The sequence below is a fragment of the Psammomys obesus genome, unplaced genomic scaffold (assembly GCF_907164565.1).
Source record: "Psammomys obesus unplaced genomic scaffold, mPsaObe1.curated_primary_1811, whole genome shotgun sequence".
NCBI classification, from domain to species: domain Eukaryota; kingdom Metazoa; phylum Chordata; class Mammalia; order Rodentia; family Muridae; genus Psammomys; species Psammomys obesus.
In genome coordinates, this window is record NW_026592118.1 from 40,281,122 (window position 1) to 40,299,087 (window position 17,966).

General features: G+C 36.5%; 1 protein-coding gene across 2 annotated transcripts in view; it reads left to right on the plus strand.

Moving 5' to 3' along the window:
• The window catches only part of Foxp2 (forkhead box P2), a 571,048-nt gene that overhangs the window by 390,190 nt on the left and 162,892 nt on the right, over positions 1 to 17,966 (plus strand). For both annotated transcript variants that reach the window (XM_055612683.1, XM_055612681.1), the window contains exon 5: positions 17,219 to 17,308. In XM_055612683.1, the coding sequence (XP_055468658.1) occupies positions 17,219 to 17,308 (90 nt within the window). The remainder of the gene's footprint in view (positions 1 to 17,218; positions 17,309 to 17,966) is intronic.

Genomic DNA, 17,966 nt, shown 5'->3' on the forward strand with positions numbered 1-17,966 from the left:
CTTCCCTGGAGCCCACTTCTAACATTTCTATAGTAACATTTTATTTCAAAGAATGGAGACTATTCTGTGGATAGATGTGTTGAAGGTGTTGTTTATACTGCTACACATTACTTGTTCTGTGTGCAAGCCACACGGTAGTATAAGGCAGAGATGAGACCAAAACAGTTCTTAATAGATGTCCAAAGAGATAACACAACCATAGAAGCACAATTCATGAGGATCTAATTTGAGGTTGGCTGGGTGAGATGTTGACAGTGCCCTTCTCTTTGTTTTTTAATAGTTATTTTTATGGCTGTGGACTCATAAGAAAGTCCTGAGGGTGTGTTTTGGATTTGCCCTCAAATTTCAGAGTGCCTCATTTGTATAGACCGGCATCTAGCTGTTGCAGGCTTCATAATGACTTGGAATTGGGCTCAGACATCGAGTTTCTGCCAGAGGACTGTGGGGGTAAGCGTTCTTCTGTAACAGCAGACAAGTGATAGCAGTGGCAATGTCAAGGGACTCCACAATACCAGCGCATCTCAGGATCCAGGGTAAGGGCTTAACTTCATCATAAAGATGATCGGAGCAAGAGCTGCACTGTTCCACACTGGTGAGTGGCAATCTGAGATGCCACTTATGTAAATGAAGATAATTTCAAGACAGGGCCAAGATACGCCTTCCATTCGAAAGTGTGCTGCTCTTAAATAGGTCATTCTGCGATCACAGGAGCCTGCACAGGGACAAGAAAATCCCCCTTCTATGAGAGGCTTAATATCTTTTGAGACATTGGGAGTAAAGGGCATTTTGCACAAAGGCCTTGGGATGTCCCCAAGAGTCTGAAGTGTCTTCACCAAGTAACCCTATGTAATAAAGTTTTAATTACCAGTTTTAACTATCTAGCCTTCGTAAACATTCTCTCATATAGTTCTTCTCTGATAGGGAGTCAACATGATTCGTTTTGAGAACAGAAACATTGGACTGGGAAAGTATTTGCCTAAAAATGTGTAGTTAAACTATTTACTTTAAATAACTATTCCTTTGGGCAGAAGCTTTACATATTGCTTAATTGAAACCAGGTTTTGAAAGAAATTTTAATGTATTCCCTGTCACAGGATGACATAACTAGGTCCGTTTGAGCCTCTGGGCTATGCGCTTTTTCATAGTTTTACCTCTAACTTGGCTTAAATTTTGAAGCACCATGACATTGCTTGAGTGAGTGAATGAGTGAGTGTGTGTGTGTGTGTCAAAGGGAGTTGCCTGCCATCATAACATACTTGTCGAAGTAGGACGAAAACATCTGCTGTGTAGTTCCCGGGGATGCAGCTTAAAGTTAATAGGCTTTGTAGCAAGCATAGTATGTATGTATATACACACAATAAATAAATAAATAAGTAAATGTAGTTAAAGTAAAAGTTAGAGACGGACAAACATACTTTAGTTAACAGTGTTGCTCAGTCTATAATATAGTAGGAACAACAGACTCAGAAGTGGCATGATCAGGCAATTATTTAGATGTCAGTCATTATGCTGCAACTGGGATCACTGTAGGAGTCAGTTATACTTTCATTTCTAGTACCTAACAGAGTAGAATTCGTAAATATAGACTGAGTGAATAAACGAAACACCTCCTATCTAGCCCTTTACTTCTCTACTTCCCAGGGGCTGCAAGGTGCAGCACTGACTGTGTATTTTAAAACCTCAGTTTCTAAGAAGGGAAAGAAGAAATAGTCTGAAAAGATTAGAAAAGGTAAAAACAATGAAACCTTACAGTGCAGAGCACAGTGGAAGAACATTCTCATGTGCTCTGTGGGACTGTTTTTGGATGCAAGCATTCCAAAAGTATATCAAAATAATGGCATCAATGAAATGCAAAACCAGAGAATGATATGGCTCAGCAATTAAACTTTTCAAGATAAAGCCAAGTTATAGGAACTCAGAAGACAATATTCTAAATTTTCAATATTGGGGGTGTGATTAAATTAAATGAAAATGGATTTTTTTTTTTTAAGAATTGAAGATAGGGTGCTTTAGTAAACTTGAAATAGAATGAAAGATCATCTAAATATGATGTTTTTACAGACAATTGTTCCTTAAATGTACATAAGTTAGTGTATATTCAAGTTTTTTTAATATGAATAAATTTTTTAGGTAAAAGAAAGAGCCTGAATGACACTTGCATTTTTATGTGAATAAATTATTCTAAAAATTTATTTTTTATTTTTAAAGTGTGTGTGTGTGTGTGTGTGTGTGTGTGTGTGTGTGTGCGCGCTCATGTGAATTCAGGTACTAGGGGAGGCCAGTAGTTGGCTCCATGTGTTTGAGTCACCTGAAGTGGGTGATAGGAATCTAACTCTGGTCCTCTACAAATGCACTGTGTGTTATTACTTGCTGAACAAGCATCAAACTCCTTTAAATAAATTATTAAGCTCACTAACAAAATTATTTATATATGTAGATTATTTGTGTAGACTCCTGATTTAAAAACAGATCATCTCCCTCTTCTTCCATAAGGATTCCAGCACTCTGCCCAAAGTTTGGCTATGAGTCTTGGTACCTCTTTTGATACCGTGGTGGATAGAGTCTATACAAAGACCTGGAAGGGACAGGAACTCCAAGGGAGAACAACAGAGCCAAAATACCTGGGCCCAAGGGGACTGCAGACACCAATACTCCAATCAAGGACCATGCATGGAGATGACCTAGAACGCCTGCTCAGAGGAAACCCATTGGCTGCTCAATATCTAAGTGGGTTCCCTAGTAAGGGGAACAGGGGCTGTCTCTAACATGAACTCAGTGGCTGGCCTTTTGATCATCTCCCCCTGGGGGATTGCAGCCTTGCCAGACCACAGAGGAAAATGATGCAGCCAGTCCTGATGAGACCTGATAGTCTAGGGTCAAATAGAAGGGGAGGAGGACCTCCCCTATCAGGGGACTAAAGGAGAGGCATAGGAGGTGGGTGGGACTGGGAGGAGATAAGGGAGGGGGCTGCAGCGGGGATACAAAGTGAAAAAAATCATAATAAATAAATAAATAAATAAATAAATAAATAAATAAATAAATAAATAAATGAAGTGAAGACAGATCATACGATGGCTTTCCTGTTCCTTAAACAGACTAAAATTAGTCAAAAGCTTTAATAAAGAAATTTAGGGCAAATAAAGATTGCATTACATTTTGAGTTTTGTAAGTAATGGAAATATCTAAGGAATATTGTGGACCACTCATGAGTAAAACACATTTATCATACGTTAATAAAGGAAATAAATCTGTTGATGCTGGTGCGACTGTAGCCAAGGTCTTTGGGATCTGTAGAAGGTCCACTATGAATAATGCTTTCATGGTTGAGTGTTGGGGACGCTATGCTGTCCACTAAATGTACACGTTACATGCTGAAGACCTGGAACTGGCTAAGCTATCCATGATTTTCTCATTTAGAAATGTCTAAGGCAATATGCTTTTAAACTAAACTGAGTATCAGGCAATGTCGTATAGTCTTGAAGATGTGAAGATTTTCTAGGTGTTAAGGATAATTGCATACATTCTCTAGTAAATATGCCCATGTAGTAAGCTAGCTTCTTGTACAGAATTCTGGTTATGCTAAATCTAGATTCACTGGCTTCCTGACTGATTTGAATTTTATGTGCAACACACCTCCAATCTTCAATGAATGGATCTCTTAATGGATCTCTAGGAACCATTAAGACATTGCATAGAAACATGGAGCTCTATTGTACTGTATTATCAACTGATTCAAAAATGTTTATATAAACTGATGGCCATCATTTTACAGGGATTTTGTTTTTTTACTTACAATTTTGATTATATACATATTTATGCAAACATATCATTGAATTAAGCAAAACAAATGCTTTGCTATTGAAATTATCTTTTCTTTAGATTCATTTTTTTTATTAATTTATTTATTTTTTAATTTTATTTTTCTTTTTAGTTACATTTTGTTAACTTTGTGTCCCCGCTGTATCCCGCTCCCTCATTCCCTCCCCAACCCCACACTCCCTCCCTGGTCTCCTCCCTGCCCCTTTCCAAGTCCACTGATAGGGAAGGACCTTCTCCCCTTTCATTTGACCCTGTTTTATCAGGTATCTTCAGGGCTGGCTGCAAAGTCCTCCTCTGTGGCCTAACAGGACTGCTCCTCCCCCGGGGGCGGGGCGGGGGAAGTCAAGGAACCTGACCTTGAGATCCTGTTAGAAATAGTCCTTGTTCCCCTTACTTTGGAAAACTACTTGGTTACTGAGCTACCACGGGCCACATCCGAGCAGAAGTTCTGGGTTATATCCATAGATGGTCCTTGGTTGAGTGTCAGTCTCAGAAAAGACCCTGTGCCCGGATATATTTGGTCCTTTTAGAGCTCCTATCCTTTCCATATCATACTAACTCCCCTTTTTTCATATGATTCCCTGCACTCTGCCAAGGGTTTGGTTATGAGTCTTAGTGTCTGCTTTGAAACACTGCTAGGTAGAGTCTTTCAGATGCCTTTTGCAGTAGATTCCTGTCATACCTTCAATGCACATCCCATTTGTCTTTCTAAATGAGGATTGATCATCTTTGCCCGTGTCCACTTTCTTGATTATCTTCTTTAGGTGTGTAGATTTCATTATGTTTATCATATCTTGTAGGTCTATATAAGTGAGTATATACCATGTTTGTCTTTCTCCTTCTGGGATACTTCACTCAGAATGATCTTTTCTAGATCCCACCACTTGCCTGCAAATTTCATGATTTCCTCCTTTTTGATTGCTGAGTAGTATTCCATTGTGTAAAAATACCACAATTTCTGTATCCATTCCTCCGTTGATGGACATCTGGGTTGTTTCCAAGTTCTGGCTATTACAAATAAAGCTGCTACGAACATGGTTGAACAAATGTCCTTGTTGTGTACTTGAGCAAATTTTGGGTATATACCTAGGAGTGGTATAGCTGGGTCTTGAGGTAGCACTACTCCTAGTTGTCTGAGAAAGCGCCAGATTGACTTCCAAAGTGGTTGTACCAGTTTACATTCCCACCAGCAATGGAGGAGGGTTCCCCTTTCTCCACAACCTCTCCAGCATGTGCTATCACTTGAGTTTTTCATCTTGGCCATTCTGATGGGTGTAAGGTGAAATCTCAGGGTCGTTTTGATTTGCATTTCCCTAATGGCTAATGAGGTTGAACATTTCTTTAAGTGTTTCTCTGCCATTTGATGTTCCTCTTTCGAGAATTCTCTGTTTAGCTCTGTTCCCCATTTTTTAAGTGGATTACTTGGTTTGTTGCTTTTCTGCTTCTTTAGTTCTTTATATATACTGGATATTAGCCCTCTGTCAGATAAAGGGTTGGTGAAGATTCTTTCCCAATCTGTAGGCTGTCGTTTTGTTTTGATGACAGTGTTTTTTGCTTTACAGAAGCTTTCAGTTTCATGAGGTCCCATTTATTGATTGTTGCTCTTAGAGCCTGTGCTGTTGCTGTTCTGTTCAGAAAGTTGTCTCCTGTGCCAATGAGTTCTAGGCTGTTCCCCACTTTTTTTTCCAACTGATTTAGAGTATCTGGATTTATGTTGAGGTTCTTGATCCACTTTGACTTTAGTTTTGTGCAGGGTGATAAATATAGATCTATTTTCATTTTTCTGCATGTAGACATCCAGTTGGTCCAGCACCATTTGTTGAAGATGCTGTCTTTTTTCCATTGAATGGATTTGGCTTCTTTGTCAAATATTGAGTATTCATAGGTGTGTGGGTTTATTTCTAGGTCTTCTATGTGGTTCCATTGATCCTCCTTTCTGTTTCTATGCCAATACCATGCAGTTTTTATTACTGTTGCCCTGTAGTATAGCTTGAGATCGGGGATAGAGATACCTCCAGATGATCTGTTGTTGTACAGGATCGTTGGAATTATCTTTCAACCTTTTTTTTTTCCCTATAGTTAAATTCTTTTTTTTTTTTGGTTTTTTTTATTATTATTATTTTCTTTTTAGTTACATTTTGTTAACTCTGTGTCCCAGCTGTATCCCGCTCCCTCATTCCCTCCCCAACCCCACACTCCCTCCCTGGTCTCCTCCCTGCCCCTTTCCAAGTCCACTGATAGGGGAGGACCTCCTCCCCTTTCATCTGACCCTGTTTTATCAGGTATCTTCAGGGCTGGCTGCAAAGTCCTCCTCTGTGGCCTAACAGACTGCTCCTCCCCTGGGGGGGGGGGTGTCAAACAGCCTGCCCTTGAGATCCTGTTAGAAATAGTCCGTGTTCCCCTTACTTTGGAAAACTACTTGGTTACTGAGCTACCACGGGCCACATCCGAGCAGAAGTTCTAGGTTATATCCATAGATGGTCCTTGGTTGAGTGTCAGTCTCAGAAAAGACCCTGTGCCCAGATATGTTTGGTCCTTGTAGAGCTCCTATCCTTTCCATATCATACTAACTTCCCTTCTTTCATATGATTCCCTGCACTCTGCCGAGGGTTTGGTTATGAGTCTTAGTGTCTGCTTTGAAACACTGCTAGGTATCCAGGTCACATGACAAATACCTTCATGCAAAAGACCGGAAGAATCCATACAAGTCATATCAGTGCAGGTGTTGATGTGATGAGGTCAGGGATATTATCACTGTCGTCTTGTATCTTATTTCACTCAAAAGATAACTTGTGTTATAATGTTATTATATCTTCATGATAATGTGGCCTAAATGCACATTAGGAATTAGCCTTAGAGTGTTAGACAGGGAAGATGGATATGTGAGTGTGTGAGTGTGTGTGTGTATGCATTTTTATATGTATGTATACATTTGTTCCATAATTTACATTGTACATAACCTAAAAAAAAATAAAATTCTATGATCTTAATATATTTATAGTTCCTTCATTTATTTAGAAAGTGTTTGGACGAATTGCAATTCATTGTTGAAAATTAGTCAGTGAATTTCAAGGTTCATTATGACCATTGCTGTGAGAACTGTCTGTGAGAACTGTTGGTCTTGAGAAGCAGAGTCTGAATGAGAAATGAGTTATTTGGAGGTCCTCTTAATATTATACCGATACTAGGCATAGCACTGGGCTTAGAATTTGGAATTCCTGAGGCTTCTTTGGCAACTTTGTCATTTTCTTTCTGAAAACACTAATGCTAACTTTAGTAGCATTCTCTCAGAGGATTTGAACTCACCTCGTCTCAGCATACATTCCCAGATGTCGTTGCCCCTCCCACCTTTCCTGTCCCCTGGGATCAGGCTCCTGGCCATCTGAGTCCTTGGGCTGGGGCTTTCCTGCCTCGTGACTCTTTCCTTAGATCTGTTAGAGCACTGCCTCCTGCAGGTGTCAAGCAGGGTCATAATCTTTGCCTCAGGGTTCCTGGCCACTAAGCAGCATCATGGCTGAAGGTGAAGGGAAAAGCAAAGTCTTGCATTTGTATCATCTCTGCCTACAATTGCAAGAAGCTAGCAGGTGAAGTCTGAAAGAAACTTTTTCTTTCCTTTTCTTTTTATGCCTTTGTAATATTCAGTGATTTTTTTTTTCCTCCATGAGCCATGAGCCTTGCCCATCTGTGCGTAGCCTACTTCATTGTCACAGGAAAGGAGCTCAAAGATCTCAAGTCATCTTTTTGGCTAACTTGTTGAATGTAGGTAAGATGACGTTAGACTTCCGGAAGATGAAAGTGTTGTTCCATTAATGAGATACCTTTAAATACTATTAATGAGTGCCTATATTTAAATAAAATTTCATTTAGAATATTCTAGTGATCTATCTGAAATACTACTTCTAAATAAGATCACAAGATTTGTTATCAAAAATTCCAGTTATTTCATCTTCTACAGGGTATCCTTTGGTTTTCCTGGTGACTTATTTCCAGCTCCATCAAACATAGCATATAGCAGCCTAATGTTTCTTAGTAGGAGGTATTATTTTGTGTTTGGTTTTGATCAATGTTGATTAACATTTTTCCATATTTGATGGTTACTTTTCCTCTAGCCAATATATTTTGTGAAAGGAGTGAGACGGCATGTATAAGTTTGAAGAAATAGAAGTGGTGTATATTATACAACCAATGTGAATTCTCATTTTTTATTCTTTTACTTCTCCCACACTCCCTCCTTTTACTGTCCTTGGATTATATGCAGTTTATATTTGTATTGTTTTGATTATATTGGGCATATTTTGACTTTCTCCTACACTAAACAGACCTTGGCCACAGGCATTATTGTTTATATATTTGTATGTTTATGGAGATAGGATGACACGTAGCTTAAGAAGGATCAAGTGTATCCTACAAATGCATTCATAACAGAAAACATCCCAGCCCACATAGTCCCAAAGGAGATTAAAATGCAAGCTTTTTAAATGTCACAAGACATTATTGTATTAAAGTATTTTTTCCATCCAGTAGGACATTCACCTATAGAAAATCCAGGCTACAAAATATTTAATAAATATTGAGATATAATTTGAAGAATTAGAGTATGTTGGTACCATTAATTAAAATGTATATACCTTCTTGGCAAAGGCAGTATAAAATAAAATCCAAGAGTCAGTTTCAAAAGTCTGGTAGTCTACACTCTGGAATAAATGATAATCATTAGAGAAATCTTCTTGTTTCAAATTTCTTCACTGGGAATGATACTAATTTATACTTCAGGTTTAAAATACTTTAAAATGCATTGTCCTGTTTGAGTTCACTAATCTGCTATAGCAAAATCAAGTATTTTTAGTTACATTTAATAAATGATAAACTTGATATTCAGTGTGATTATATTGTCCATGTTTATAAGAAGAAATGAGAGATTCCTTGTGAAACGGAGGCCATATATTTTTATGTAATCCTTATTCCTTAGTTACAAGAGAAGCTTTGGAATAGTTAGCTTTTCTAGTAGGACTGGAATCAAAGGTAAATCTTTTTTTAAAAATGTTTTCTTTCTTTTAAAAACTAAAGATAACAAGTCCTCAGAATGTACAACAGTATAGCATAAGTTGTAAGGGACTCACTCTAAGGTGTTAGGTCCTTTGTCAGCTTGAAGTTTATAAGGCTGATTGGGTAAACGCAACAACAGGTTGAGGTGGTGGAAGTCTGGCCAGGTTCTTATTTAGTTCTGAAGACACTATTTCTGAAGAATGTATCCAGACACCTGCATGATAGCAATATATGTGGAAGCACATTTTATAATTTATTGGTATCTTCAAAATTACTCTTTTAACCTATTTGTTGTGTATCCAGAAGAATGGTTGATAAGAAAATGCCCTTTACTTTCTTTCATACAAAATGCTGACGTCTCATTCAGAGTTGATAATTGCAAGTTTGTGTTTTCTTAACTAACACCATCTTGTGTGAAGCCCTTACCTCTTCACCACTGTATGTTAGGGTCACTGTTTCTCTCGCTCCAGTCTGTCTCAAAGGATGATACATTTATACTTTCCTACCCCATCTGTCACCTATTATCCCTCATGCCTCACTCCCATCCCTCCCTCTCTGGTGACCTTCACAATTCTGTCTCTGGAAGTCTTTGGTCCCTTCTATCACTGAAACACATTGTCAAATTTCCTTCACTTAAAAAAAAAGAAAGATTGTCTCACGACGGCATTGTTCTTTGAAGTCATCTTCCTGGAATGTATTAGAATAGTTGTTTGTATCCATGCCTTTGCCCCCCCCTTACAAGCTGATAACTCTATCTTATTTCTCTGTAGAAACTGCTATTTGCAACTCAAATTCAGATAATCAAATCATAAATATTTAACTTTTTGAAATTATAGAAACTGTAATTATTATCCAAAGTTTTTCTTCAGAAGTGATTCCTTTTATGAGATACAATTTATATAAAAAAAGTCAATTGAATTTTTCTAGATGTTTCTCAAAGTTTGTAACATCTCAGATCTATCTTTGTTACTTAAAAAAAAACATGATCTTTATTATTTTCTTAACAATGGCTTCTATTAATATATGTTCTGTCACTCTCGTCCCCCTGTTCCAGGCATTTCACGTGAAACAGCATCCAGTACGTGATATTCAAATTCTGATTTATTTTATGCATCCTAATGTGTTCAAAGTTGATCCATGTTATAGCATGTTTTAATATTATATTCTCGTTATGGACAAATGTTATTTCACTTCATAGACAGTCCATGTTTTATTTATCGATTCATGAGATGTTGAAAATTTGGGTGCTTATGTTTTGACTTTTCTATAATGTTATGTACATTTATGAACAAATGCTGGTGGGCATGTGGGTGTTCATTTGTCTTGGGTATGCAACTATGATTAAATTAATTAGCATTTGGTAAGACCAAGATTAACATTTGCAGGATGGCATTCTCATTAAATTTACCATTTTAACTGAGATATAAAAAACATATTTTTGCTCTTGGGGTACCATGAGATATTTTCATACATTGGAGCTTGTATAATGTTTAAATACTCTTAAATGTCCTCATTCATCTTTTCTTCATTTTCAAGCATTTAAAATCTTTTTTTTCTTCTGGTTTTTGCAGTGTACACACATTATTGTTATCAATAGGCTTTTTCTATCATGTAAAACTACACCAGAACTTTTAACTGTTAACTTTAGCTTATCTGTTGATCAATCTCTCCCCCTCCCTTCAACCAATACTTCCTGTCTCTGGTAAACACCATTCTACTCTCAAATTCTTTACGATTATCATTTTTAACTTTGACATATGAGATTGTGCAGTGCATTTCTTTGTGTAAGCTGGTTTATTTCATTTAACATAGTGGATCTCCTTCAGTACCCTCCCTTTCATGATTCCATAGTTATTTACTTTATGTGAACAACTCAGTCTTTCTTTGTTCATTATTTCATGGGCATTTGTGCTGTTTTCATTCCATGGATAGTATGAATACTATTACAAGAAATATGTCACTTCAGAGGTGTCTTCATCAAACTGGATTCATTTCCTTATAAAATCCAGTAGAGGAATTAATTAGTCATATGTTAGTTCTATTTTTTTTTTCATTTTTCAAGTGACTTTCAGACTGTTTTCACTTTAAGTTACATTCTATCAAGATTACTCCCAGGTTTCCTTTTCTCACCACGTTTGCCAGCAGCTGCTATCTTTTGTCTTCAGAAAAAAATTTTTTTTATGCTAGAAACAATACCTCATGGTCCCTTGCTTTGATTTTCCAGATGATGAATTGTATTTACCACTTTTTCATATGAACTATTGTCTATCTATCTGCTTTATTTTAAAAATATGCATCTTTATTGGTTGCTCAAATTTTAATCAATTCATTCTTCTTTGCATGTTTGAAGCACCTTCATCACCAATCATGTAGAGATTTTTTAGTCTCCTACTAGGCTCTCTGCTTTGTCCCATTGTTATATATGTTTAACACCTGTCATTAAAGCCTTTTCATAAGTCACTGACACTTTATCATCTCCTCTCAGCATGTTCTTTGACATTGGGTCCTGGATCTTCCTCTATCTTCATTTTCTTTATCAGCCATCTAATGAACTACTTTTCTTTAACTAGCCATCTTCCTCCTAACACTGTCAATCACTTATCTCTGGTCACTAGTAACTTACGGTTTTTTAGAGAAAATAAACCCCACCCTCTGCTCCCCACACTTTCTTCTTCAGTCCTTCCCTGTCCAACTTCTGTTTTCCTAGTCAACTATGAACTTTGCACTTTGAAATTATCCTTTTTAAATTGACAATAAAAATCCAGAAAAGTTTATTCAAATAATAGCTTACATTCAGATAATCATATAACTTAGTAGCATAAATTTCAGAATATTTATAATATGAGGCAATTAGTCTTCAATTGATAGCCAAACCAAAAAAGAAAGAAAGAAGGAAGGAAGGAAAAGAGGGAGGGAAGGAGGGAGGGAGAAGGAAAAAGGAAGGAAGGAAGGAAAGAAGGAAGGAAGGAAGGAAGGAAGGAAGGAAGGAAGGAAGGAAGGAAGGAAGGAAGGCACATGGCTTCAGACTGGTGGGAACCAAACCCACCTCAACCATTATTTCCCTTCTCATAAAGATATGAAAAGTTTAAGGCTGTACTATAGTACACGGAATACTGAGTTTGGACATGGCTCGTGAGGTCTTCATTATTATTTCTGAAGATGACTTGTTGACGCAGGGCAGAGTCAATGTCTTGATCGTCTCCACAGTAGATCTTCTAAGCCAAAAGGGCCTGCTATCTGATTGGTAAATATGGAGTTTGACAAGTTGTTACTCATTTCTACTTTGTCTAACACATTTTAGCTTTACAATTTGGCCCCATTGTGATGTACAACATAAATACAATCTATTCATGCATTTATCCTCTAACTTTATACAAATGTACTGTAGAAAATAATTATTTCAAAAATATTTTTAATAATTATCATTTTTCCAACAAACTTAGTCTAATTATGTATCATGCATGATCAAATGAGGGGTCAATAGCTACAGATGCATAATTTCACTCTGATAGATTGCTGTTTGAAAATAGGTTATGACAATTAGATGATTAATCTTCTCCTATTAAACAGCACTATGAGACTTTAGATCACATTTATCAGTGTATTCTCTTTAGCACAAACATAACAGGGAGACAGGCAAAGCAGAAAAGAGATTTATACTCTTTGATAAATACTCTAAATATACTTTTACTCAACTACACTTGGGAAAATGGCTAGAAAATGAAATTTGGTTTGGAGAATTATTTTATGTTCTGTATTTGAAATAACATTAAATGGACAGTGTTTTAAAACATTAAAGGAAGTGAGTTCGGTGAGTGTAAACCCTGATGTTCTGCTTGCAATTCTTTTTGGGGTGCTGTTTGATGCAAAGCCAACACCACTTGTCAGTATACTGGGGAGTGCTGTGTAAACATTCTTGTTCCGCCTGCTCCACGTATTCAGTTCTTGTATCATATTTCTTGTGACCTCGCTATCTGAAACCAATTACAGGAGATCCATTTGGCCTGTTTCTATTTTCATAAGAAGTCTAGGCAGGAGTGTTTTTCTCAGAGATGAATATCAACATCAAATATGCTTCTGAGTGCTTTGTTATTTATGTTTCAGAGAGATTTTGTAGCCTTCAGCTCTCAAGAATGTGTCACGCTGTGCTGTTTATACATTGAAGATATTACTGGGCATAGATGTCATTTTTCATTTTAATGTCTCAAATGCAACAGGCTGATAGGTTAAGCATTCCTATTTTTATGGGGAGCAATATGAATGATGTCTGTTTCCTCCCACCCAAATATACATATATATTTCCTTAGAAGAAAAAGAGTTAACTTATAAACCTTAGAATATTCAACATTTTGGTTTTCTGGTTGTATCTAAACTATGCTCACATCATTTTATTTCTGGTGAATATTTTCAGTGTTCCTCAGAAAAAAAAATACAAAAACTTGACAGGTTTGTCTAGCAGTTCACAAAGCTTTTCACCTTAATTCTCACAGTGACCTATTCAGTAGAATTACGCCTTGGGAGGCTCATCACAACATGAGGTTAATACCATGGGAGACCAGTGACACACCTGAACTTTGCTCTTTTTACAGAAGTTTAGCTTACTTAAAATTGCACAATAATAGAGTTGATGTTTTCAATAAAGATTTTAAAGAACAAAATGCACTCAGGTCTAGAAAATGTGCTTTCTTACAGCTCTGCTCCCACCAAAAGTATAATTCGAGTCTACCTACAAATATTTTTATTCTTTTTCTCAAAATATCTAATATTATGACACTTTGAGAATATCCTAACTTAATTCTCTCTAGTCTCACTAATATTAGATAGCTGTATTAAGGAAGGCACACCCTTAACTCTAAACTAACGTATTTTTTTGGAACTTAATCCCGGTCTGGCTGCCTTCTCAATGTCTCTTACTCATTCAAAAAGGACTCAGTCTGTATTAAAGAAACTTTGTAAACAACCCTTGGGTTTCTGTTGTAAATTAATTCCAGAGGAGAGAAAAGCATATGAAGCTAGACGGACCTTAAACTTCATGAGGATAACTGGCATTTACCTTTTCTATTCATCAATATATAACCAGCAAGTGATTTTCAAATTATTAATTTGTGTAATTCGACACAGTACCTTATACTGATGAAAGTGCTTGGCTTCATAACCTTTCATCTTTTGAATACTGACAATAAAGGTGAAGTGAGTGTCTCCGAGCAATTGTTTATTGAAATTCAGTCCTAAAGCATTTTTCAGAATATTGGGAATAAAAATGTCATATGATGAATGCAGCTACGAGAAAGCAAACTGCCAGGAATTTCTGCTTATGGGGCTTCAGTCATGTTTGAATGCTTAGGATTGGTTTTTGTTCTCCCACTTTCTATGTTTACTGCCGCAATTGTTACTGCTCCCAAAAGAATGTTGGAATAGGCAAGTGACTCTTACTATTTTTCATAAGCGCTTGTACAGGAAGATGATTCTCAAGTATTTTTTAAGATACTCTAAATACATATGAAATATAAAGAATTAAAAATCATGCTTTAACCAGCTGTCCTGTGGAATGTTAATATTAGCTCCTCAGCAGGAGTAAAGGTGTGTGCATTTCTTCAGTCATACTTCCATAAGAGAAGTCCTACTACATCCAGCTGTCTAGTATTTTTCTATAGCCACTGATGAATTTCTGGTATTGAGATGAAGGGTTACAATTAAAAAAAAAAAGGTAAAGTGGACGAAATGAGTGAGCCCTAAGCTTGGGAAACAGGCAGACGACTGACTGAAGTCTCCTACTGCCTTGAGACTTTAGATCTGGGACTGGGAAATTGCTTCTTCGGTTACTTGTCTGCAAAATGAGAAAAAAAGAAAATCTTGACATTGTCTAAGATTATGTCTGGCTATAGAATTTTGAAATTGTGTTAGTAATGAGTGATCAGGATCTTATAAAGGTGTAAAGGTCTAGCAGTTTTCACGAAAGTATGTAAGAACTGGGAAAATACCCATAAATAAGTATGCCTTCCTTCTGTGACGGTTATTATACTAACTTGAAAATCCAAGTATAAAAGGATCATAATGTCTTTCTTCTAAGTTCTGAAAAAAAAAAAATGGAGTTGCATCTTTGCGAGTGAAGGTGATTCATTATCATATCTGGTATGTTCTTTTCCTAGAATTTTGTTCATGTTAATCAAAGATTGATTTCTTTGACAGAATAGTGATAGTATGAGACATTGGAATGTACACTGTTCTGGAAGCAAGGTGACCCCAAACAAAGCAGTCATAAATAGTTCCATTGCCTTAAACAAAGCAAATGACAATGCTAGATCTTACTATTTGCCCATTTGTCAAAGCGAGAGGCTAATGTTTTATTATTTCCAAATTGCTTTCAGTGCAGTCATTATTGTTCCAAGATTCTGAGTGTTTATTAGAATACTGTAAAGACAACAATATTTCACACAAACATGGAGACACAAACACACACAAATTGTTTATGTGTGTGTGTGAGAGAGAGAGAGAGAGAGAGAGATCAAAAGGAAAAATGTGTGGATGCAATTGTTTTCATCTTAACTTTTACATAGGCATAGCCCAAGCCATACCATAGTAATAACAATTTGAAAGTTGCCACTCATAGTTAACTTTATAGGTTACAATTAAAAGAAGAAGTTATATTATTTAAAATATTCAGTGGAGTTTTCCAGTGAGTTTTATGATAATTAAATAATTATGACACGGTGGAATTATTATTATTTTTTTGTTTTATCCTCACATTGAGCCATATAAGTTGCCTGCATTCAGTGGCATGTGCCATCCTTAGTTATACCTAGTTTGACTGTTCATTACTTGAAAACTTTTTGCTATTTCTTTCAACACACATGCACAAAAGGAATAATCATCGCCATGTGCAAGTGTGCTTCAAAATGAAAAAAAAAAAAAAAACAGCGCTTCACAAAGGTGCTAGATCCTGCGATGGGAAGACAAATCAGTGTTGTTGAGGGAGGGTGCTGGTGCGTTCAGTTTGTTTACCTTGGCTTCTGTGTCTGCCTGCCTTCTCAGAAACCTTGCTTGGAGCCAGACTGTAGCAGCCCTTTCTCTGTCTTTTCATAATTGATCAGGGGATGACTGCCTTCCCCGCGGGTTAAGACGTGGCAACTTTTTCTGTTTGCTCAGCATCTCAATGCAGTAGTTCAAACATTGTTCACACCAGCTGGCAGTGTAAAGCCATATGCACATCTTGTCAAAGCAACTGTTGTCATGGATACTAGAAACTCACTCAAAACCCAGATCATTGATTCCAATCAAAATTGTACTTTTTATCAGCTTAGAATCTTAATTGTTATAAGAGAATATTGATCTAATCATTTTTTCCCACAATGAAAAAAATTATCTTTTATTCTAAAACAGTGAATAACAATGTCAGACAATGACTTAGTTTTACATATGGAAAATTTTCATCACTATTGTTCATGGAACTCAGCTGTCCAGAAAAAAAAAAAAGAATTTTTAAATAGGAGCTTTCAAAAACTTTTTAAAAAAAATATTAGTTTGATAATGCTAACCCTTTAAATAATATAAATTTTATTTTTGGTTCCTGGCACTAGTTTGTGCAAGTTCATATAGTCCATTCACCAATTTGTCCCTTCTCTAGGAAAAGGAATGCTTATGATAGGTTTTTGTATTTTCTGAGTGGGTAAGAAAACACAAAAATAAATGAAAACATCTTCTGTTTTGATTGGTATTCTGTCACACACAGAAACAAACCTGATTGGTTGAGTGGTAATTTCTTTGTTCTCTGATTTTGCTAAGGATGCAAATGAAACCCACTCAATTTTACTTGGCATTAAAACTGCACTTTATTTTGTCAAAGGAGAGGGTTTTTTTTTCCCCTTGAATTGTAAGTACACAAAAAAAAGTGTTTTTAATCTCAGTGAAAATCCTTAATTCACTTTCAAGATAATCTTATGTTGATTTGTCAAAATTTAATTACAGCTTCCGGTAACACTTGAAGTCTACTGCTTTTGCTTCAGAAATGTAATATGAAAATGCTAATTGAATGATAATTTGAAAGGGAGTGGGCATTTTGGAAACACTCAGAGACAAGTTCTGTGGAAATGAGTTTATTGATGTAGTTTGTGATTTTCTCTTCTGGAAGCACTTTCAACAAATTAGACTTATGTCCTGCAGGATTATATGCCTCTGTAAGATTTTTTGAATAAATGTGTATATATATGTTTTGCGCAGGTTTCTTTTTACATGTCAGTAGAAAAAAAGAATAATGGTGTAAATAAGGTGACGGTCCCTGTTTTTATTAAGGAACAAGTGACAATCCATTCCGCATTTTAAAAGTATTTAGCTATTTTCTCCTCTTTACTTTTAGGCTCTCCAGGCAGCAAGACAGCTTCTGTTACAGCAGCAAACAAGTGGACTGAAATCTCCCAAGAGCAGCGATAAGCAGAGACCATTGCAGGTTGGTAAAGCATGCCTGTCCTTCACATCTGATTTCGGTGATGTTCATGACAATAACGACAGATGTGCAAAGCACATTATACGTATATTAAAAATTAGAGCACTGGCACATACGGGTAAATATCAGCTCCAAAAGAGAAGTCATGGGATCTGCAAAGAGGACTTTACAGAAACCATAAGCATAGATTTCAAAAAGTTTCCAAGTTCATTCCTTGCAAAAAGTTAGGTAGGAACGGTACATATAGGTGTAATAATTTTTTATAGTTTCTTTTGTGGATTTTAAGAGTATTTCCTTCACTAACAGGTTAAAATGTGAAAATTAAAGCAAAGTCATGGTGAAATGGTGTGAAAGCAAACAAAGCAGTCTTAGGCAATCCTCTGCAGTAGTATCCAAGTGACAAATGCAGAAATCCTCCCTGACTGCCCCACCCCCACCAAAAAAAAAAAATTCTGGGAGTTTGCCAAAGACCTGTTACTGTTACCACAGCCATAAGAACGCATTCTGAAGCTGGTTGTCTTTGCTTACTGTGTTTGTCCTGTGAAGCTGATGTGTGTATTCCTGTGGCAGGAAGTTGATGTTACATAAATGTAACCATTGGGTTTATATGTAGTCTTCTTAACCAAGATGCATGGAACCTTTCCTTGGGGGAAAATCTTTT